General features: G+C 47.4%; 1 protein-coding gene across 3 annotated transcripts in view; it reads left to right on the forward strand.

The window, feature by feature from the left end:
- The window catches only part of KIAA0586 (KIAA0586 ortholog), a 587,996-nt gene that overhangs the window by 478,820 nt on the left and 85,623 nt on the right, over positions 1 to 23,553 (forward strand). For all 3 annotated transcript variants that reach the window (XM_069207463.1, XM_069207462.1, XM_069207464.1), the window contains exon 28: positions 9,521 to 9,660. In XM_069207463.1, the coding sequence (XP_069063564.1) occupies positions 9,521 to 9,660 (140 nt within the window). The remainder of the gene's footprint in view (positions 1 to 9,520; positions 9,661 to 23,553) is intronic.

The raw sequence follows: 23,553 nt of genomic DNA on the forward strand, positions 1-23,553 counted from the left end.
ACAGTTTTTCTGGTGTCGGCGGGGATCCAGCGGAAGATCTTTCGAAGCATGCGGAGAGTGAGGAAGCAGGAGGATGATACGGCGTTGACTTGTTTGGTCATGGTGAGAAGTGGGTCCAGGATGAATCCGAGGTTGCGTGCGTGGTCTGAGGGGGTTGGTGCGGTGCCTAGGGCCGTGGGCCACCAAGAGTCGTCCCAGGCGGACGGGGTGTTTCCAAGGATGAGGACTTCCGTTTTGTCTGAGTTCAGTTTCAGACGGCTGAGTTTCATCCATTCTGCGACGTCTTTCATTCCATCTTGCAGGATGGTCTTGGCGCTGGTGGGGTCCTTGGTGAGGGAAAGTATCAGCTGAGTGTCGTCGGCGTAGGAGGTGATGTTGATGTTGTGTTTGCGTATGATGTCGGCGAGTGGGCTCATGTAGATATTGAAGAGAGTCGGGCTGAGCGAGGAGCCTTGTGGGACGCCGCAGATGATCTCGGTGGGGTCTGAGCGGAACAGAGGGAGGTAGACTCTTTGGGAGCGGTTAGAGAGGAAAGAAGTGATCCAGTCCAGGGCCTGTTCTTGGATACCGGTGGAGAGGAGGCGGGAAATTAGGGTTCGGTGGCAGGCGGTGTCGAAGGCAGCCGAGAAGTCGAGGAGGATGAGGGCGACTGTTTCTCCGTTGTCCATCAGAGTTCTGATGTCGTCTGTGACTGAGATGAGGGCGGTTTCTGTGCTGTGGTTGGCTCGGAATCCGGACTGGGAGGGGTCGAGTAGGTTGTTGTCTTCAAGGAAATTGGTCAGTTGCTTGTTGACGGTGTTCTAGATGACTTTGGCAGGGAAGGGGAGGAGCGCGATGGGGCGGAAGGTCTTCAGGTCGCTGGGGTCCGCCGTAGGTTTCTTCAGAGAGCGTTGACTTCTGCGTGTTTCCAGCTCTCGGGGAAGGTGGCAGAAGCAAACGAGCTGTTGATGATGGTCTGGAGATGAGGGGCAATAATGTCGTCGGCTTTGTTGAAGATGAAGTGTGGGCAGGGGTCCAAGGGGGCACCGGAGTGGATGGTGTTCATGGTAACATTGGTCTCCTCCGCGCTGATGTGAGTCCAGGCGTTGAGGGTGATGGCTGGGCTTGTAGGTTCTGTGGTGGTTGGCTGGGTCTGGTGTCCGAAGCTGTCGTGTAGGTCGGTGATCTTACGATGGAAGAAGGTAGCGAGGGAGTTGCAGAGGTCTTGTGAGGGCGTGATGGAGTTGGAGTTGGCATTAGGATTGGAGAGCTCTTTGACGATGTTGAAGAGTTCTTTGCTGTTGTGAGTGTTCTTGTCCAGTCTGTCTGTGAAGGAAGTTCTTTCGGTGGCACGGATCAGCTGATGGTGTTCGCGGGTGGCGTTTTTGAGGGCAGACATGTTTTCTACGTGTGGTCTTTGCGCCAGGCTTTCTCGAGGGTACTGCAGTTTTTTTTTTATTCCTTGAGGGTGTCTGTGACCCATTGAGGTTTCCTGGTGCTGGTCGGTCTTGGGAGGCGTCTGAGGGGTGCGAGGTTGTCCGCGCAGTTGGTGATCCAATGAGTGAGGCTGAGGGCTGCGTTGTTGGGGTCGGTGGAGAAGGTGGGTTGGTTGTCGCTGAGAGTGGAGAGTAGCTGTTCCGTGGGGATTTTGTTCCAATGTCTGCGTGGGATGGGTTGTGTGCGGAGGTGGAGGGTCTTGCGTCTGAAGGTGAAGTGGACACATCTGTGGTCGGTCCAGTGTATTACGGAGGAGTGGCTGAAGGATACGTGGTTGCTGGCGGAGAAGATAGGGTCGAGCGTGTGTCCGGAGATGTGGGTGGGGGTGTTCACCAGTTGCTTGAGACCGAGGTTGGTGTTGGGGTTGTTGTTCTGCTCCAGGTGGAAGTTGAGGTCTCTGAGGAGGATGTAGTCCGGTGAGGCTTGGGCGTGCGGGGAGATGAAGTCAGCGATGGATTCGCTGAAGAGGGCGTGTGGTCCAGGGGGTCTGTAGATGAGAGTTCCTCTGAGGGTGGTCCTGGGGTCGGTGTGGATCTGGAAGTGCATGTGTTCGGCGGCGAGGGGGGTGTCTTCGGTGGAGGTGGTGACGTTGATGAAGTCCTTGAAAACGATGGCGATTCCACCACCGCCTTGGTTGGTGCGGTCTCTCCTGGTGATCTTGTAGCCGTCGGGGATGGCTATGGCGATGTCAGTGGCCGAGGAGGCGTTCCTCCAGGTCTCAGTGATGAAGGCGATGTCCGGTGCGGTGGAGTCCAGGAGGTCCCATAGTTCAATGGCGTGCTTGTGGACGGAGCGTGCGTTGATGAGGATGCATTTGAGATGATTATTGGCGCGTGGGCTGGCGGGCGGGGTGCAGTCGCGGTGGAAGGTGTGTTTGCAGGTAAGGCATGCGAAGGGTCCATGAGTGCGTTTTGGGTTGGCTTGGAAGCAGGTTCTGGAGCGTCCCGGGTTGAGAGCTTGGAGGGAGGTGGGGTTGTAGCGGTGCTGCGGGGTTTGGGAGTGCTGGGGGACAGGGGTCGTGGCGCTGGGCGCGGTCCAGGCGCAGACGGGCTTGCCTTTGGCGCTCCGCGGCCGCACAGCGTGCGCCATAAGAGGAAGGGTTGGGGAAGGAGGGGTCAGCTGGGGGCGGGAGGAGGGGTGACGAATGGGAGCAGAGGGGGCGGGGCCGAGAGGGAGGTGGTGGCGGGAAAGCAGAGGGCGGGGGGGTCAGATAGAGGGGAAGGGAAAGAAGATAGGGAAGGGGGAATTACAGAGGAGGAGAGGAGTCGAGAAGAAAAGAGAGGAATAGAAGAGGAAGGAGAGAAGACCACAGAAGAAGAGGAGAGACGAGTCCAGAAGAAGAGGAGAAGACCACAGAAGAAGAGAGACGAGTCCAGAAGAAGAGGAGAAGACCACAGAAGAGGAGGAGAGACGAGTCCAGAAGAAGAGGAGAAGACCACAGAAGAGGAGGAGAGACGAGTCCAGAAGAAGAGGAGAAGACCACAGAAGAGGAGGAGAGAAGAGTCTAGAAGAAGAGGAGAAGACCACAGAAGAAGAGGAGAGAAGAGTCCAGAAGAAGAGGAAAAGACCACAGAAGAAGAGGAGAGAAGAGTCCAGAAGAAGAGGAAAAGACCACAGAAGAACACGCAGAGAAGAGTACAGAAGAATAAAAGAACACGCAGAGAAGAGTACAGAAGAAGAAAAGAACACGCAGAGAAGAGTACAGAAGAAGAAAAGAACACGCAGGACGGGGTGCAGAGGAGGAGAAGAGCACAGAAGAACACAGAAGAAGAAAAGAACACACAGGACGGGGTGCAGAGGAGGAGAAGAGCACAGAAGAACACAGAAGAAGAAAAGAACACGCAGGACGGGGTGCAGAGGAGGAGAAGAACACAGAGGAAGAGCAGAGCAGGAAGAAAATGCGGTGAGGAAGAAGAGAAAAGAAGAGAAGAACACAGGAAGAGCAGAGCAGGAAGAAAATGCGGTGAGGAAGAAGAGAAAAGAAGAGAAGAACACAGAGGAAGAGCAGAGCAGGAAGAAAATGCGTTGAGGAAGAGGAGCGGGACACAGAGGAAGAGCAGAACACGAGGAAAGTGCGGTGAGGAGGAAGAGAAGGACACAGGAGAAGATCAGAACACGCAGCAAGTGGGCTGCAGAAGAGGAGCAGAGAGCGGAGGAAGATGGCTACCAGAGGGAGGAGCAGAAAGCGAAGGGAAATGGACAGCAGAGGTGCGAAGAAAGGTTGGAGGAGAGAGCGGAAGGCAGAAGCCAGAAGTTCAGAGAAACAGAGGTGAGTAGCGAGGGGCTGGGCGGGGGGAGTACTTACGGTTTAGCTGGTCTTGCTGGGAGGTGTCAGGAGCCTGGGCAGGTACTCTTGCTGCCTACATGAGCCGTATAAATACACCTCACATGGACAAAGTCATTAGAGGGGTTCCTTCCAGATGCCATCTATGCTGCACATCACCTGCTGCAGAACTCAGCCTTTGTGTCTTCACGGAATCAGACCTAGAGACCTCTTTTAAAGGTAACGAGGGAAGGGGAGAGCGCTTCTCATGGTTATGGTACTGTCAGATTAAGGTTTATCACACCTACCTCTCGTTAAGGTAGAGATTAGGTTTTCTTTGTTTGGAATTTCACATCTTATGTTTATTGCAATACGGTGCAGGTTCTTCTTATTCAGAACTCTCATCTTCACGTTTTTGCTTTTATTATTTCTCATTATCCTAATCATTGCATTTCATGCCTTTTACAGCAGATTACAGTCATTTCAATAAATATATTGAAAACTCTCCTGCATCTCCTTCATTGCCTGTGTGTGTATGAGACTTATTCCTAACAAGATAAAAAGGTAACTTCCATTCCACCACGACTCCCCTGAGAAGTCACATCTAGAGTCCATGTGTGTAAGGCTGACAGAAATCACCTTTACTGTCTAAGTTTGGTGAGTTACTGCTTGGGAGCCAGGAGGGTTGGGCTGACAGTTACGACTTGTTATAGGAGTGACTCAGGCCCCTACAAGCAGAAGTGATGTCACCCCTAAACTAGCAGTCTTGCTAAGGAGCGAGAGTCCAACTACGACACAACCCCACTGCTTTACTTTTTAAATCCTGACTTTGTTTCTCCGGACAAGGCACTCATAGCAAATAATGCTTACCATTGTGGATGATATGTGACTCCTACATTTTGTAATCCACATTGGCTTTTGTAACATTTTCTGTACATTTGATTAACACATCTGTATGAGTCATTATTTCTGGATAGTTTGTGTGTGTGTGAGAGAGATGTATAAGACTCTTTCTCTATTGACACTAGTCGTGCTATAAAAATTTAAATACAAAATACATCAGTAGGTACTATTTAAATAATTCCTGGTGTAAAAATGGTCACAGCAATGAAATGAAAGAATGTACAAATGATTCTCCACTGCAATATACACAGAAATATATGTTTCTATATTATAATGCAAATCAAATAATGAGTTATGAAATATGCATCACCATGAGAAAAGGGCATCACTGTTTCAGCTCCCTCCTATTCAGCATCAGATCGCCAGATCCCAGAATCTATCGAGGAGAGAGAGATCCAATTATCCTCACTGGAAGGATGGCACACTCCAGCGTCCTAGCTGTGCCTGAGATCTGCAAACACACTCTTTCCCCGGCCCATCTGGTCTTGGCCTCTTATACTTTGAAAAGACAAGAGAAGAAAAGTCTAGAACATCCCTCTCACTGCAGAAGTTTATTTATTCAAAAAATGCTGATTGCTTTAGGCCTGCTGTGAAAATATCACATCGGGTCTTGGCCACAATCACATGGTGCCAATTCAAAACAAGACCGCCCTTGCCGTCTGAGTACATTTTTATCAGCCTAAGCCCTTGGTGGGAAAAAACACGAAGAACAAAAACATGAGCGCAGTACAATGTGGAAAACTACTTGCAGCTTTTAACGTGGCTGAGGCTAAGGCTAAAATAAAGTCAATAGGCAAAATGAAGCTGGTGATCACTAATCTGACGGTGTAGTGCTAGGCTAAGTGCAACATGGAGTCAGTGATCAAAACTCACATATCATTACTTGCCACCACTGTCTCTTCTCCTGCAACACTGGAGCACCTGCATGCACAACTGCCACCACCATGCCAACCATGACTGCTTCAGAACAATTCCCTTGAATCCTGCTCAAACCACAATCACTCTACAAGCACAACACAAAGATCTGTTACATCATAACTTCCCTCACCCCGATCAAATTTTCCTTACCGAAACCGGGTTCAACCCTGCATCCGCTCCCAATATCACTCCTGCTACTTCAGACAGCTACAAATTAGCACATCGGGACTGCATCAACCCACACGGAAGTGGAATGGCCATCATCCACAAAGAAACCATCCACAAAGAAACCATCCACTGTACCACCGCCACATGCGACACCACCTGATCATGGAACACATCAATTTACAACTCTGAACCGACAGCAAAACCAACATCAGATGCACCCTTGCCTACAGACCTTCAGAACCAGGTCCCCAGTTTCTGTGACACCATTTTGGAATTAATCGCCCTGCTTGCCATTACTTCAAAATACTAAATCTTTCTTAGAGACCTCAATTATCACCTTGAAGGCCTTAACCAGACCAATGCCACCAACCTCCCCGAAAGCATGAACAACACCTGCCTCACTCAACTAGTCACCAACCCCACACACTACACAGGTCACATACTCAACCCCATCTTCACAGCCAGTGACAGAGTCAAGTACAGCTATGTCATGAGCTCACCTCGACAGATCATGCCATCCTCCACTTCACCATCACAGGGATGCTCCATTACCGCCTAACATCTTACACTGCAGCTAGAACAAAGTATCAGAGACCAACACCCTCAACGCCTCCCCTCATACCACCTCCCCCCCGACACCGCAACCAACCTAGAACAGGCTGTCAAGAACTTCTCCGCCTGGATCATCAATTGCACCCACAGAGTCGCCCCCGCCAAGCCCTCCAAACTCAGAAGATCCACTAAGCAGGCCTGTTGGTACACCGTGGAACTGAGAACCACAGAATCCAACTGCAAGCAGATAGAAAGGACATGGAGCACCAGCAAGCAGCCCACAGGCAGAACCACATTCAAGTCATCCCTCAACCAATACCACCAACTACTGACAGAGAGAAAAAGGAGCACCTTAGCTAACTGTGTTCAAGCCAGCTCTAACCACAGCAAAGAACTCTTCAACATGGTCAGAGTTCTCCAACCCCCTCAGCCACCGAAAACGTCATCATCCAATCTCAGGAACTCTGTGACACGCTGGGTGACTTATTCCATGACAGGATCTCCCCCATCTACAAAAACTTCCAACCCACCTCCTCCTACATCCTCAGTCTCCTCACCCCCACAAATGCAATCCCAATGGAGACTTCGACCACCTGCTGACCGCCTGGGACCAGCTCACCACACAATACACCACAGCAGTCATGACCTTCATCTGCTCAATAGCACCCACAAACCCCTGCCCCATTACATTTTCAGACTCTGGAACAAGATGATCAGCAACAAGCACACTGCCATTTTCAACTCATCAATGAACGAGGCCACCTTCCCCGAAGAACTGAAACATGCAGAAGTCAAGCCTCTTAAACAGAAACCGTCCGCCAGCCCCAACGAACCCAAGAACATCTGTCCCATCTTCCTGCTCCCATTTCCTGCCAAAGTCCTCGAAAAGGCCATCAACCTCCAACTCACGGAACACCTGGAGAACATTCTTTTGGACTCCTTCCAATTTGGTTTCCACAAGAAGCACAGCACTGAAACTGCCTTGATTGCTGCCTCTAACTACATCAGAATCCTCCTTGACATTTCAGCAGAATTCAACACTGTATACCACCACACCTTTATTGTAATACTTCACCATATTGGAATCCAAGGAGATACCCTCGAATGGATTGCCTCCTTCCTCATCAGAAGAACCCAGAGAATGTGCCTACCACCTTTCACTTCGAAACCCAAGAACATCATCTGCGGCATCCCCCAAGACTCGTCCTTCAGCCTTCCATTGTTCAACATCTACATGATCCCCTTGAATAACATTGTCAGAACCCAAAGAATGAACATCATATCCTATGCAGACGACACCCGGCTCACCCTCTCAATGTCAGAAGACCCCTCTACCATGGGGGCCATCTTCCACAAATGCATGATCAGCATCACTGAATGGATGAAAAACAACTGCCTGGAACTCAACACGCACCTTTTGAGGAGACTACAGACCATACAGTATTTAGCAGCCAAACTCATCCTCTACCTCCCCAAATGGACCAACACCTCAAGAAGCTCCACTGGCTCCTTATTCAGAAGACGTGTCAATTTAAAATGCTGATCACCACCTACAAAAACCTTCACAATCAAGAACCAGTATACATCAACCACCACCTGAACTTTCACCAACCTTCCAGACACCTGCACTCCGCTTCCCTCGCACCATCACACACCCCACATCAACTAAAGCAACAGTGGAGGACGCTCCTCCTACCTCGCGGCACAATCCTACAAGAAACTGCCCCTTCATCTATGGACCTCCTCCCTTCTCTGGAATTCAACAAAGGACTCAAGACCTGGCTGTTCAGCTGATCCCCCACAGCATCTATCTTTGGAGCACATGGTTACCCTACCGGGTGATTAGGCACTCTGTATAAATCCATCTTGATTTATTGATTGTCTCTTCACTTGTCACTGTCAACGGTATTGCCCAAATGTAATTCCAATACATATTCAAACCAGTATTAATGACCTCCCTTTCTTTCTATTGCTTGGTGACAAAAATGATTCTGTGTTTTAAAGCTCATCTGCTTCTTGAGTGGGTAACTGCTCACACACCTCAAGAATTGTGCAGTGTGTAGGGTTCTAAAATAGAAAGGCTTTGATGTTCTGAAATCTATGCTTAGTTGCCCAATTAGTTTGACAAAATATGTGTTTGCTTTGAGAGAGACAGTACTTCATTTGGCCTTAGCCCAATTTCTTAACATTTGAGATGGGGGAAGAGTCCCAGGTTCTTAAATATGTAGGTAATAAGAGGTCAAATAACAGTGTTCTTATTTGAATCAGCGCACTTTTTAAAATATTTTCACAAATCTGTTTTACTGACAGATTTTAAAAGACAAAATCCTGTTAGTAGTAGGAAATAGGTATTTGTTACATATTCATCTATTCACAGTTTAGACAGTTTTTTAGAAAACAAACTTTTCATTATTTATAGTTAAAATGTGTTTGGCCCCCTGCTGGCTATCAAATCTGGAATTCATAAATCCTTAGATCTGAAAATTCATCCGTTGCTGTGGAAATTCATTGGAAGGCATGAATGTTCAAATGGTTGTGCAATCTGTTTGGAAATGTTGCATCTCATTCAGTCTGCTGTTTGTAGTCTTGGATCAATGTCTTTCCTTACTGGCAGGAATGCAAGTTTTATATGAATGTGTATGTGGAGTTCAAAGTACATATACAGTGTTGCTTTGAAGCAAAATGTGAACCAGTGTTAACCACACAAATATCCAGAACGACTATAATGTTTTAAGGAAACAAACAATTAGGTGATTGAAATCTGCAGTTATGATTTACCACATGAAGTGCGGCTTACACAAGTACAAATTCTGCAATGTGGTGGAAGATCAGAAGGAGAGAAATGTATGTAAAGGCAAAGTAGATAAACAATGGTTTCTGGTGTGAGTTATGTAGTGTGTTGGGACACCTCAAATTTTTGAATTTAGATTTCTGGAATGGGACTCCCCAGTCTATGCGGTCTAAGTAAATGCAGTTGTTGTCACCAGGCGACAGTTTATTCTAGTCTTTTAAACTAGTGCTTGGCGGACTATTAGAGTTCAAAAAGTACAACTAGTATCAAGAAATTCCATAATTGGGCTGAAGGCAGCCTCTGACCGCTGAAAACACTATACAAATGGTGATTAGGTAACAGAATTAGGTGCTTGAATGCAAAGTTATATTGCAATTACATCTGTTCCTTTATGTAAGAATGTAATTATACCTCTCTCTACTAAAGTCTGATAAACTTTCCTTTGTTAGGCACTGTTCTTGGTGAATCAGCTACTAGTCTGGGGCCATTGAGCCTGGGTGAACTGGAGGTAAATGCAGAAACGTCTCAGCAACCACCCCAAGCTGAGGACATGAATGCCTCGCCGACTGCTGTCAAAGACGTCTCCCAGGTACAGAAAGACGGTGGCTTTTGTTTAACAATATAGAGAACTATAGTATGCTAACACCTTTCATTACAGTTATACTTTTCTATGTGTATTCATCAGGCAGGTGGTGCTGTTTATGCGGTGACTTTCTCTTACATGCTGTGTCTGCAAGGTGTGGTTTGGAAGAAACCATTTGTCTGCTGATTTGCCTTTACCTGCGAATGCTTTCAAATTCAGTGTTTTTCAAATTGGTACACATTTCTTCCTCTGTCACCTTCAGCACAGTTTCCAAGCAACCACTGTGCCATGGAACTAATAACACAACCATCATTTTAAGTGCCAGAGAAAAGGTCAGGTATATGTTTACATGGAGGTCCTCTTTTTGGTTTATCTGCTCCCCTGCAAGCTTGAAAGATCTCTTCTGTCACAGCCCTGACCTTATCATTTCTGCTTCCCACCATGTTTATATTGGTGGCTGATCCTTTTCCCACTTGGCCTTCGAGCTCTGGCACAGTTTACTTTGTGTCTAAGTGTGAATGTATCCCTTTCTAAAAAAAGGCTTAAAAACCTGGTCCCCTGTCACTGGGTACTTTTTTTTCTATGATTTCTCTCCATTTTAGTGACCGGGCACCCTGTTAGAGTAATTGTGTGCTTTATAAATGGATCATCATCATCTTACTTCTTGCTCAAAACTAAGATTGTATGCTTCCCTTTGTGTCCTCTTTTCAAGGCCTGGATGGAGAGGAGGTTCAATCTCTGATAAATAAATGCAAGAATTGGCATCAAATTAGTATAAGCTGGCATTTTTCTTCATATATTATCCATCTAGAAATTGTCTGAGGCATTCTCATGGGGAAACAGACTTTACTGAAATAATATTTTATGGTTTTCTCTACTGAAGACGAAGTTTGGATCTCCAGGTTTGGCTAGAAGTTCGTTTTCTCATAAGTGATGTTCTGACTAGGTTTGTAATGGTGTCTGCCAGTCAGAATCTGCTACGTCTTCCCTCAAACATATGTTCTCAAAACCTTTTCAATGCACAGGGATTTCTCTGCTGATAGGGCAAGAAACAGTCACATGATTGTATGTCTCTGTCTCACTTTGTGAGGTTGTTCATCCTAGCTGTCATGCTATGCCAGAAATTGAAATACTTACAACTTCTGGTTGTAGGTGTGCAGACTTTGCAAACTGTAAACTCAGCAGGAGAGTCACTTGACAAAATCCTCTTCTTGCAGTAACATTGAATGATTGTTTTAAGGGCTCATTTCTCTTCAAAATTGTTATGGGTTCCTAACAGGTGGGCCCTCAAGGTATCGTCTTGAGACTCCACGAGCCTCCATGTGGACCACTGAATGGACTACACATTTTTTGAAGTCACAGTACATCTCGTTTGCAGACCCCCATTCAAGTACGGAGGACTCTACATAGAAGATTCACCCCAGAACATTCAGTAGCTCCCCGCAGTTTTTGGCAGCCTTTTTTCCGTGCATGTCAAAGAGGTGTATATTGAGGTCTTTTTTTCTTCACTAATTGCTAGGCACGAAAGGTTATAAAATTGGGTTGTATTTATCTACAGGGGTCAGTGCACCCTCTTTTGCAGTCACGCTTAGATTGCTTTCCTCCGCCTTGATCCAATTGTGATGCCTGGGGCAAAGAAACTGCTTTTTGCACCATTCTCTTTTGTTTTGTCCCCTTTTTACTTCCTGTGAGGGCTTTTCTGTATATGATTGCATTTCTGTTTAAAGCAATAGAATCTCTCTGTGTTGTATCCATTGTAGATGAACCAGAAAATTCAGACAGTCATTTGATAAGTGCTTTTTATAGCTCCACCTCGTTAGGCGTGCAATGTGCTTCATTTGCACCACCTTCTGTTATCTCCTTCTGATTCACAGCTACTTGACAAAAGCAGGATCGAAAGGTGATGGCTGTGTCAAGCTGTCCCCAATCAGCTTTAGGGCACACTTCCCCTCCCCAGTGCTCTCCTCACAGAGGATCCAGACCCATTCATGTTGCACCCATCAGTGCTGTTGTCTCAATGTTCCCAATACTGATCAGAAACCACCTAATTTCTGGGGCCCAGCGAAGCGTGTCTCTCCTTCTGCAGTGATCTTCTGAGTCCTGAACACCCTCAGGAGGCTCACAAAGCCAGCAGAAGCTGCTCTCGTAGCTAAGTGTGGTCCAGCTAAAACACACCCAGCGCTACCAACTGCTCATCAGTGCCCCAGAAGATAAGCCTGCGTAGGGGCTCAGAAGTAATGAGCCTGCTCTGAATTTTCCCCCAGATCCACGTCATGTTTCAGGGCCACCTTACTTCTCTCTAGTGGTCACACAGTGTTCACAAACATGACTGTCCACTAGTAAAAAGACTTGAAGAATCTGTTCCTGGATTGGAAACTGAGTAGTTGAGGTTTTTTGATGGGCTTGTACAAACGTTACTGCATTGTTACTAACCTTTGGCTCCCCACAGATGGAGAAAATAAGTCATGTTTGTTTGTTCCAAGTATAACTTCCCCACTTTGTTTGCCATTTTTGCCACATTTTGTTGGCCCCTCCCACAGGTATACACCCTTTAGTGTTTTATTTTTGCTTCTATGTGTCTGCTGACTCCTCTGGCTCCATCTTTTGGAATGAGACATTCACTGTGAGAAAGTGGATTTTAGTTGGGGTGGTTGTGAGACCTCATCAAATAATGTCACTAACCCATATCGGCTCCAGATAGATTTCTTCAAATCAAACCTTAGCTCAGTTTTGGGTGTCTGTGGCACATAGCAGTCAGGCCTAACTCGAAGAAAAAAAAATGTAAAGGATTCATCATTTCCAAAATTGTCAATAAGCAAGAAACATAACACAATGAAAATCCCTCTCCAGTTTATAAAAATAGAATATACTTTTATCTTTGAATAGGCACCGAAATGCCAAAAATCGTGACAGGTTCCTGGGGCAAAGTCAATTTTCAGGCCGGCCGGAATGGAATCTGTGTCGGATGCGAGCACTGGGTTGGTCCTGGCCAGAATTTTACTTTCGCACTAGAAAACGTTTCTTTTTTTAATTTTATTTTTATTGCCAACAGTGAGCTTGGTGGGTTCCACTAGAGCTGGAGTCCGGCCTTGGTTTCATCAGACTTACAAAGTCCAAGGATCTAGTGAAAGCCTGTGTTCTCTATGGCGTTCGAGGCTACCCACGAACCGGCAAGCAGCGGTAGTCTATGAGCCTCGGACTCTGTGTTTAGAACCCTGTTATCTTTGGCTTTGATTCACAAGTTGCAGTCCACTCTAGCACTAACCAAGGGTCCAGGTCCTGAGAGGGACTTGATGGGGGATAAGACTCAAACTCTCGATTATACCAATGGAGTCCAGAGCAAACCTGTCCGCTGGGCACTTTGCAAGTGCAGGACTTCTTTAGCTTTTGTGGCCCTCAAGCTTGGCAGGAGGCTATCCAAGTAGCCCTTGGAGTCCACTAACTGGTGCTTGGCACAAGTGGGAGCAGGTCCAGCCCTTGGGGTTTCTGCAGTTTCAACAGCATAAGCAGACCTTCTCATTCTGAAGTCCTGTCTTGGTCCAGTAGGTGGATCAGGTGCAGGCTTCCTTGTTGCAGCGTTTCTTCCCGGGTCCATAGGTTCAGCAGGTGCAGTCCTGCTTTTCTTTCCGAGTCCAGCAATGTTCTGAGGCTGGAGGCCAGGGGTGCCACATTTATGCCAATTTCAAGTTTGTGGGTGTGGAAGATCACTAGCCAACGGGACTGCAATTTACACGGGAGAACCCTACCCTCTATTACATAGTTTCCTGTAGGATTCGCACTAACAATCCCACGGTGCATTCTCCGCCCAAATCAAAGATATCTGGACCCTTCTTCCCCGGGACAGAAACATGTGCACAGACCTAAGGTGTGTCCAGTATAATGAACCACCCCTCCTGGAAAAACCATTTCTGCAACTGGTTTACCCCCTCTGCAGGAGATAACAGCCTGTCTATCTGCACAAGGGAGCGGGCAAACTCAGGTGTGGCTTAAATTTGCCTCTGAGAGGATGTAGCCCCTTTGAAGCTGGGCCACCTATAGCCACCTCCCTTAGGCCATCCTGGCAGGAGGAGGTAACACCCCCTCCCTCCAGCAGACCCTTTGTTTCTCTTCCTGGGAGAGCTTCACATCTCTTAGCAGTAGGGCACCAGGCTGACTCGGGTGTCAGCTTCTGCAGTTAATCAAAAGCAGCTACTATATTTTGGGGCAAGAAAGTGGTGACTTTGTAAAGTCATCTTTGCATTAAGATCTGACCTCTGCATGAAGTTGGGTTTAATGTAATGACTAATGTGATACCTTTGAGCAGGGTTTGATGGCCCCAAAGGGAAGTTAGAACGTGGCGCATTGGCTAGTTGAAACTCTACATTAGCCAATGGAGCCACCGGCCTTGCTACAGTGAAAACAACAATTTTGAGTTTTCACTGTCTGGATATGTAAAGTATAAATGAAACATGATTCTCTTTCAAATTTAAAACCCTGCCATGTGAGCTATTAGGGCCTTCGCTATGGGTGGTATAGCAAAATTAATACCTAAGGTATTGACCTGGCAAATAGGTCAATTTTGCCATGTCCGGTTGTCAGTTTAAACCCTGCCTGATTAGCTGTGGTAGCAGATCTAGAGTCATGCTTACACCTTGTTACTGTAGTGGGGGTTCACAGTTAATGCTGCAGTCCACTAGTGACATTTATGTTACTGGCCCTTGGTACTCTTTGTACCATATATCTGGTAGAGAATTCCAGTTGCAGATTCCTTACCTTAGCATTTCCCCCAGGCGTTACAGGATCTGGAGATTTTTTTGTTTCAGCGAAACCCTTGCGTGTCAGGTGGCGTCTGTCAACTCCGCGGGCGCGTTGGCGTCGTAGTTGCCATGATGACGTTGGGAGTAGTACATAGATGCCTCCTCAGCACAGTGACGTCGGTTTCTTTTCACAACTTTCCACGCCAAAGCGCAGAGCAAAGAAGAAACACTAAAATTGGTGTGCCAGAGCTAAGACCCTGTATGGGGAAGCCCTGTCCCTAGAAATCAGTTCGTAAGAGGGGAGGATGGGTCAGTCAGTAACGAATCTGCAAGTAGATTATGTCTCTACCTATGCGCGGATCCAAGGGGAGCTACCCTCTGTCGTTTTTTGACTGACTTTGACCATTTTGTTGAGCTCTTGACACTTTTTTAGTGCGTTGAGGATTTTATGGAAGACCTGTTTTAAGCCATGTGACTCTTTTCACCGCATGATGTGTGTTTGTGGTACCTGAAGCGCGACCACGATCCAAAGTCGTGCTCCTAATGCTGGACCATGAACCCAAAGGCTTTGAGGGAGCAGACCCTAAAGCTCATGACAGCCCGGTGCTCGACTCAGCATCGCTCCAAGTCTCAATCAAGAGGGAGGTCACAAGACTACTCACTGAACCATCACCACTCCTCTTTGTCCCATTCGAAGTCCACGTGGCATTCGGGTCATAAGAAGAAGAAGTCGAAGAAGAACAAATGTTCTTCGGCCTCACCCCGTCACTCGGATGATGTGACACATGAAGAGTGTCGACATTTCTGGGCCGACTCTGCCCCTCCTCGAGGACCCAGGAGCCGGAGTGACCCCTGGCCAACTTAAAGAATTCTATGAGGCCATCCGCCTCATATTTGGGCAGAATGACCCTCCCTGCAATGCCTTCGGACCCTGTGGGGCTGGAGGGGGCCCCCTTGGGTTCCACGCCGGCAGCTTTGGCTCAAGAGGTCCCCTTTGGATCTGTTGCTCGATCTGTGCCGATGCTGGACATGTCAACGTGACCTCCCTTGGCACTGGCAAAGACGTTGACGCCTTGGATGTTAGTCAGGCTACGATCAACGTTAAGCTCATACCCGGAGGCAGACTGACCTCGCTCGACACCGATTCCATCTTTGACGGGCCTACATTTTCCAGGTTGGATCCTGACCCTTATTCTTATGGTTACTGATACAGCGAAAGTGTGGAGGGGTCGCTAGACCCTTCAGAATTCCAGCTGGAAGACCCTCAAATGGACTGGGCACAGGAAAAGGGAAAAGCTAATGGTCTGGATACCTCTCCTGAGACTGGCATGCTTTATCCCCCTACCGTGCCTACAGAGGAGCGTCATATTCTGTGGTGGTGAGAAGGGTGGCTGAGGTCCTCAGCCTTGAGCTACCTTCTCTGGCAGTTAAGACTAATCTCCTGACTGAGGTGCTTCAGCCTGGGGCTTCCAACTCGGAACCCCTCCTACCTTTCAATGAAGCCCTCACTGATGTCCTTCTGGGTGCCTCGGTCCAGACCCAGCACAGGGGCTTCTGTAAACAGGACAATCGCGCGCTGCCATCGCCCTGCGCAAAATGACCCTAAATTCCTTACCCAACATCCTGTGCCTGAAAGCCTTGTCATCCAGGCTTCTTCGTCGGTACCATTCCCATCTGGACTCCCGGATTGGGAATCAAAGAGACTGGATCAACTTCAGAAGACAATGTTCCCTTCCTCCAGTCTGGCATTGTGGGCTGCCACAGATCCCGGGTGAGACCCGGGCCATTCTCTTCCAAGCTGTTGCTGACAGAAGAGATGCAGACAAGCTCACTGTATGTTGTGGCTGGACACGACCGACTAACTGGGCAGATCGTTTGCTTTGATGGGAGTCTTACTGTGCCCCGCTTAGTTGAGGACATCTGGCTTTTCAGGAGATGTCCAACGGTCACTCTGGAAATGTTCTTCAATGGCACGAGTCTCTTCGGAGATAAAGCCGACTTGGCGATCAAGCGCTTTAAGGAGTCCCGGGCTATGGCTTGGTCCCTTGGCCTCGCAGCTGCTGCTCGCCCCCCACAGTCTGCTTTTTGCCCTTTTTGTGACTGCGGAAGGGGCGCTCAACCACGTCCATTCCCCTTCAGCCACCGTGCCGCACATGCTGCACAGCCTCTGCGTGACACATGTCAGATGGCATATGCGGGCTCTGCAGTAGCACCAGAAGTTCCAGTGGGCGCAGCATCAGGGTAATCTCTCCAACATGGTCCAGATCTCAAAGGGAACTGCGCTAGATCTGAAGTGATGGCTTTCGAATTGCGATTGGGTGAGAGGCAGATCCCTCTCCCATTCCCAACAAGATCTCACAGTGGTGACAGATGCGTCACTCCTGGTATGGGACGGCCACATGGGGGAGGCAAAGATCAGAGGTGTCTGGTGTCCAGCAGAGTCCAGGCTCCACATCAGTCTTCTGGAGCAGGGTAAAAAGGCTTGCATTGAAAGCATTCCTTCCCTCTCTCCAAGGGAAATTGGTGCAAATATTCATGGACGACACCACCGCCATGTGATACTGCAACAAGTAGGGCAGAGTGGGGTTGTGGACTCTTTGTTAAGAGGCTCTGCTCCTCTGGACATGGCTGGAAAGTCAGGGCATATCCCTGGTGGTTCAGCATCTGGTGGGCTCTCTGAGCGCCAGAGCAGACAAACTCAGTCGTCTATGCATGGTTGATCATGAATGGCATCTCCAGCCAAGGGTGGTGCAAGGTCTCTTTCAGCAATGGGGAGAGCCTTGGTTAGATCTGTTCGCCTCCTCAGAGAATGTCAATGTCAGTTGTTTTGTGCTTTGGAGTTTCCAAAGTGACACTCGCTCGGTGATGCTTTTCGTCTTGAGTGGAACTTAGGCCTCCTTTACGCATTCCTGCCAATACCACTTCTGCCCAGAGTTCTGAAGGAGATCAAGAACAACTGGGCCCAAGTCATTCTTGTGGCTCCAGACTGGGCACAAAGAGTATGGTATCCTGAGCTTCTGAGCATGGCCATCAATCCCCTGATCAAACTGCCCCTTTGGGAGGATTTTCTTTCACAGCAGCAGTGGAGGGTTCTCCACCTGAACCTGTCCAGTCTCTGCTTCCTTACGTGGAGATTGAGCTGCCGCAGTTGACAGCTTTCAACTTTCTGCCGAAGTCTGCAATGTAATCTTGGCAGCCAGGCGTCCCTCCACCAAAACTGTATATGCCTGTCTTTGGAACAAATTTGTGTCATTGTGTACAACAAATCTGTTGCTCCTCTTTCTGCACCTCTGTCTGCTTTGGGCACCCTTAAAGACTACTTATCTGCCCTCTCTGCCTTTCTTAGACTTCCAGATCAACCATCTTTTTTCAAATCTCCCATAGTTGGGAGGATTCTTAAGGGACTCGCTCACATGTTCCCAGTTCATAATGCTGCAGTGGGATTTGAACCTGGTACTCACATACCTTAGCTGTGCTCCTTTTGAGCCACTACATAATTGTCATTGTGGCTTTTCAATTTAAAGACAGGCTTTCTTATTGCCATCACCTCTGCTTGCTGAGTGAGTGAGCTCCAAGCTCTTTCATCAAAGCCACCATTTTTATTTGTCCATTCAGACAAGGTGGTGCTTCGTATTAGGGCCTCTTTACTCCTTAAAGTGGTCAGGCCCTTTCATGTAGGCCAGTCACCCCACATCCTTCTCATGAGGAGGAGACTCCAACGTCTGTATCCAAAAAGACTGTTGACGTTCTACCTCAATCATACCAAAGACTTCCGTGTGGACAATAAAGTCTTTCTTGGCTATGAGGGTGCGAAGGAAGGACGGGCGGTGCAGAAGCGGACCATCTTTTGATGGGTTGTCCTCTGCATCAAGAAATGAAAAAAAGGCAACCCCCGGAGAGTTTGTGTGCTCTTTTAACCAGAGCAACTGCTGCAACCACTGTGCTGGCTTGCGGAGTTCCGGTCCTGGACAATTGCCAGGCTGCAACGTGGGCATCTCTGCACACATTCACGAAGAACTACTGCCTGGACAGTCAGATCCGTAGAGATGGCTGCTTTGGCTGTTAATTACCTTCGTAAAGATTGTGCCCTTCAGAGGTAAACCAACTTTTTTATTTTACTTTATTTAAATAAATTGCACTTGTGGGGGTGTCCCATTCTTATGAGGGCCGACCCCCCCAGGATAACATCCCTACTGTCTTGTAGTGTTTCCTGGATGTAGATTACAGCGTGGTTGCAATCCACGGTCAGGAAACACTTTCAGAAAGGCCTCGTCTGAAAGGTAAGAATCTCCCCTTTCAAACGAGGCCTTCCTGAAAGGTGGGAGGCCCTTTTGGGCCTGTTTTCCCCACCAGAGCAGAAAACAGCCTTACCTGCTGCTTCCTGCTCCAGTGGGGAAAACAAACTGTCACAGATGGGTAGGTGGGGGAGAGACACAGAAGCTCTTCTGTGCCTCTATATGAGTTTTAAATTTAAAAAAAAATCCTCCCTGGCATCGGCCAGTGGTCGTGGCCCACACAAGGGAGGGTGTGCGTGTGTCGGCTATTGACGGGCACACGCAGTGATAGGGTTAAAATACATAATTAAAGTTAAAACAGGTTAGGCAAGACATCATATTGTATATGGTCTAACTAATATAGAATCATAGTACTGCTAGACATTGTCATTAATAGTTGTTAAAATAACACATCTCGTAAAACACTTAAGCTCAGCTACCCTTCCATCTATTTCCTGCTGAAGCTTGACGATTTTAAAAAGAACAGACACTAAAACAAATCTGCTGATTCTCCAGTATTGGGGTATCTGTCATAGATTCACATGCTTGAATCATTCCCTGTTGTCGAAGTGGGAGTCCCACGGTACATAGAAAGCAGTAAAAAAAATGTATCTTTTTTTCTTCTTTTTTTTTTTCATTGAAGTCAATGTCAAAAATACATCCACTTTCCTAGCTTATTAGCTTCATTAGGAAAGGCCCAAAGTTAAGCCAAACAGGCGCGGCCACCCCTTCAGAACCCTCAGCACAGAGGCTCAGTCTCAGATTTTCTACTGCACGTCGTGTGTAAGGGAGTCCCCCTGAGCTCTGCTCAGTTTACCTTCTCTTCAGGAGATATTATTCAGTTTTTTCATTTCTAACCTTGGCTGTAGTTTTGTCATCATGTCTGCAGCTAAAAAAGTTTTATTTAGACCTTGCAGTACCTGTGGGAAGCTAAGACTTCATTGTGAAGATACTCACAGGGACTATATCTACTGTATTCATCCTGAACATAAAGTGAAAGACTAGTAGTAACTAGAAATGAGAACCCACTTGATAAATATTAGAAAATTAGATTTGCATATTGCTGGTATGATTCAAGTACATTTATTTCCGTCATGGAAAGTGCAAGAATTTTTTTTTCCCAAAGTAGTTCACATGCAGTAGTTCATTCCCAACCTGGGAGTAATTTTGAAAGTTGCAAGAGAAGAAACAGTCTGTAATTCTTGTGCAGTTGTTGAAATCCAATGTTGAAAAAATCTTGAAGGTTGCACGAAGAAAACAGCCAAAAGAGTGTTTCGCCCCTTATGGTGTGTTCACCTAGGGCTTTCAAAAGGCATGGAAATGTTCATTTCAAAATTTTCATAAAAGGAATATTGATGGTCCGGAAAACAGCAAACAAAGTCAGGAAAGTAAACTCGGGCTTGGAAAAGGCTGCATGCGTTCAAAGAAAGAGCTGATCAACATCCCTCAACTCTCAGAGAAGATGGTGGTATGGTTCGTTCTGAGCCATCTACTCCAGCTACCATCTCAAAGAAGTTAAAGAAATCATCAAGCTCCCTGCCACCGTTGGCATCTAAGATTTCCACACCGTCAGCGAGTGCGTCGTCGACGGCAGGCTTTGCTTCTTCAGCGGCGACATTTACAGCTCCGTTGTCGCTGATGATCATGACTTCCTCACCATTATCAGCTTCTACTATAACATCAGTGAGTTTAAAGTATGGTCCCTCACCTGCTCAAACCATCAAGATTTCAAAGAGACCGTAGACGGAGAAAAAAGTGAGGTCTCTATTGTCAATGCGCGCACTGTCGACATCAACGGGTAAGCTGCAAAGACCATCGTCGACGACAGTTCCACTGACGGCTGTGTCGACTACATTTTCACCGTCAACGACATTTTCACCGTCGACGATCACCCCGTCGCCGACAGCACCGTTGACGAAATTCACCGTCGACGATCACCCCATCGACGGCGCCACCGGCGATGACCGCGCCGTCGACAACAGCTCCATCGACGGGTCAAATTTCTGAGCCCACAACCAAGGAATATGAAGAATCTTCTTTCTTGCCTGTAAGGATTTTAGTAATAAAAAGGAAATCTACTCACCAAACTCTTTTGCCGTCTCATACATCACCTAGTAAAGTGTTGCCAGCACCTCCACAACATCTGTTCGATGACGAGGAGGAGGAGGAAATATACTCAGATGATGGGCTTTTCCCGGTCGCACATAGCCTTCAGACTTGCGCATATGTCAGGAGGAAGATGGTGAGGAAGAGAGCAAACAACTGTGTCTAGGACACTCCTTACAGGAGCAGAGACACACAGAACTTCAAGAGTTGCAACAGGAGCAATCCATCCAGATGCCAGTGTCCTTGATTGCCAACCTTCAGCACATGATGCAAGATTATTATGCTGGATTTACTCCACCTGGTTCGACCACTCCGGTGCAGCCTCCACCCGTGCCGCTGAGCCCTCCCAATCAGCCATCAGAATCTATAGGGCCTATCCCAGTCCCGTCATCGGGCCAGGATAACGATACGCCTTCGTCGGATGGCGAACAAGAGGAGGGCGAAATACAGGACTCTGAATCACTTATGCAGGAATGGGATGAATATCAAATTCAGAAGCCATCCCCTTCTACGCCACCACCGGTTGATTCTCCACCGCAAGACATTGGTGGCTTCCACAGTGTGATGGAGAGAGCAGCAAAGAGATTTCAACTGCCCATAACATCCAAGCAGTCGGACTGTTTCCTCTATGATTTCAAGGAGGACACTAGAAAGTCAGTGAGAGCAATACCAATTGTTGACTTTATTTGGGAAGAGGGGCTTAAGGTCATGCAGACCCCGTCTTCAATCCCAGCTGTGCTACCAAGGTTGGAAAAGAAGTACAAGGCACCAGATAACTCACCAGCCTTCTTATTTAGTCACCCTAAACCAGACTCGGTGATATCTCAGGCAGCTGAGCGAATGTCCAGGAATCTGTCTTCACTATTGACTGTGCCCCCGGATAGAGAGGGGCAGCGGTTATATTCAATTGGGAAGACATTTTCAACTATGGCAGCCACCACGGACATAGCAGCGAATTCCCTGGCAATCTTGGGAAGATACGACAGTCAGATGTGGTCAGACATATCCCAGTTTATCGACCTGCCTGAGGATAGTAGAGCGGAGGCGAGGAAGATATTGTAGGAAGGTGAGAAGATCTCTGCTGAGATTATAGACTGTGCCATCGATGTCTCAGCTACAGCTTTGTGCCAGTTAGCCGGGGGTGCTGTACTCAGACGTCAGGGGTGGCTGAAGGCTACATCTTTTCACCCAGAGGTGCAACTAAGGATCTTAGACATGCCTTATTATGGTGAGCTATTATTCGGTAGGCATGTTGATGATGCTTTTCAGTCCATAAAGGCAGACACGGAAACAGCCAGATCCCTGGGTATGCTACAATTTAAAAGACAGCCCTTTCGAGGAGCAAGAGGAAGAGGGCTTTATTCTTACAGAGGGTCAAAGGGGAATGCGTTTTTGATCAAATGGTCAGGGATCTATGCCTACGCTTTTCCTGCGCTCCCGCTCATCCCAAGACTTCTTCAGAAGATGAAGAGAGAACCATGCTGACTTCTGTTGATCACTCCCAGATGGCCGCGCCAGTTTTGGTTCACGGAGCTTCTACTCCTCTCGGAACAGCCTCACATGAGACTGAGACCGACACCAGACTTGCTAACGTTGAATCTGGTGCAGGTCCATGATCCCAACCCAACTTCACTTCTATTATCGGCCTGGCTCCTGAATTCTATGAGTTTGATGGTTTAGATATCCCTTCAGACTGTTGAGAGGTGCTTGCCTGTGCCAGAGCCCAGTCTTCGAATAAGACTTACAAACTCAAGTGGAAGAGATTCTGTATATGGTGCCAAGCCTTCAATGTTCACCCTCTAAACTCTTCTCCGGAGCGGATTCTTCCATACCTTTTACACTTGGCAAAGTCAGGTCTCTCCCATTTGTCTATCAAAGTTCACCTAGCTGCCATATCTCGTTTCCACCGTACGGCAGTATCACCATCTTTATGGTCATCCAGTATAATAAAACAACTTCTAAAAGGCTTGTTCAGGATTTTTCCTCCGATTAAACGCCCACCTCCTTCCTGGCATTTGAATATTGTGCTATCCCAATTGATGAGGCATCCATTTGAGCCTATTCACAAAGCCGGACTGAAATACACCTCTTGGAAGATGGTGCTCCTTCTGGCCCTTACTTCAGCAAAGAGGGTTAGTGACATTCAAGCATTCACAGTTTCACCACCTTTTCTACAATTTAAATCAGACTTGGTCATTCTGAGGACTAACCCAAAATTAATTCCCAAGGTTCCTTTGAACTTTCATTTAAATGAGCCAGTGGTTTTAAAGACTTTTTTCCCGAATCCTCGAACTCCAGCAGAGCGAGCATTTCATTCCCTAGACCTTAAGAGGTGTCTGAAATTCTACGTATGGAGGACTAGCAGCTTTCAAATAGCTGATCAGCTGTTTTTTTAGTTATGGCCAACTCACTAAGGGGAATGCTGTTTCCATACAAACCATAGCACGGTGGCTCTCCTCTGCCATACAATTCTGTCATCAGCTAGCGGAAAGACGGCTATCAACCAACGTCACGGCGCACTCCACTAGAGCGGTGTCTACGTCAGCAGCTCTCATCGCAGGAGTGCCTCTAAACCAGATCTGCAGAGCGGCAACGTGGACTCGCAGCCACACCTTTATTCAACACTGCTGCCTGGATGCTGCTGACTGGATGGCTGCAGCGGTAGGACAAGCAGTTTTGCGTAATTTATTTGCATAAGGTGAACCAATAATCTTCTTTACCCGCCATCCTCAAATGGTATTTCTACACTGATATTTATCTTATATATAGATAAAGTAAATGAA

This window comes from Pleurodeles waltl, chromosome 9 (assembly GCF_031143425.1).
Source record: "Pleurodeles waltl isolate 20211129_DDA chromosome 9, aPleWal1.hap1.20221129, whole genome shotgun sequence".
In the NCBI taxonomy this organism is placed as follows: domain Eukaryota; kingdom Metazoa; phylum Chordata; class Amphibia; order Caudata; family Salamandridae; genus Pleurodeles; species Pleurodeles waltl.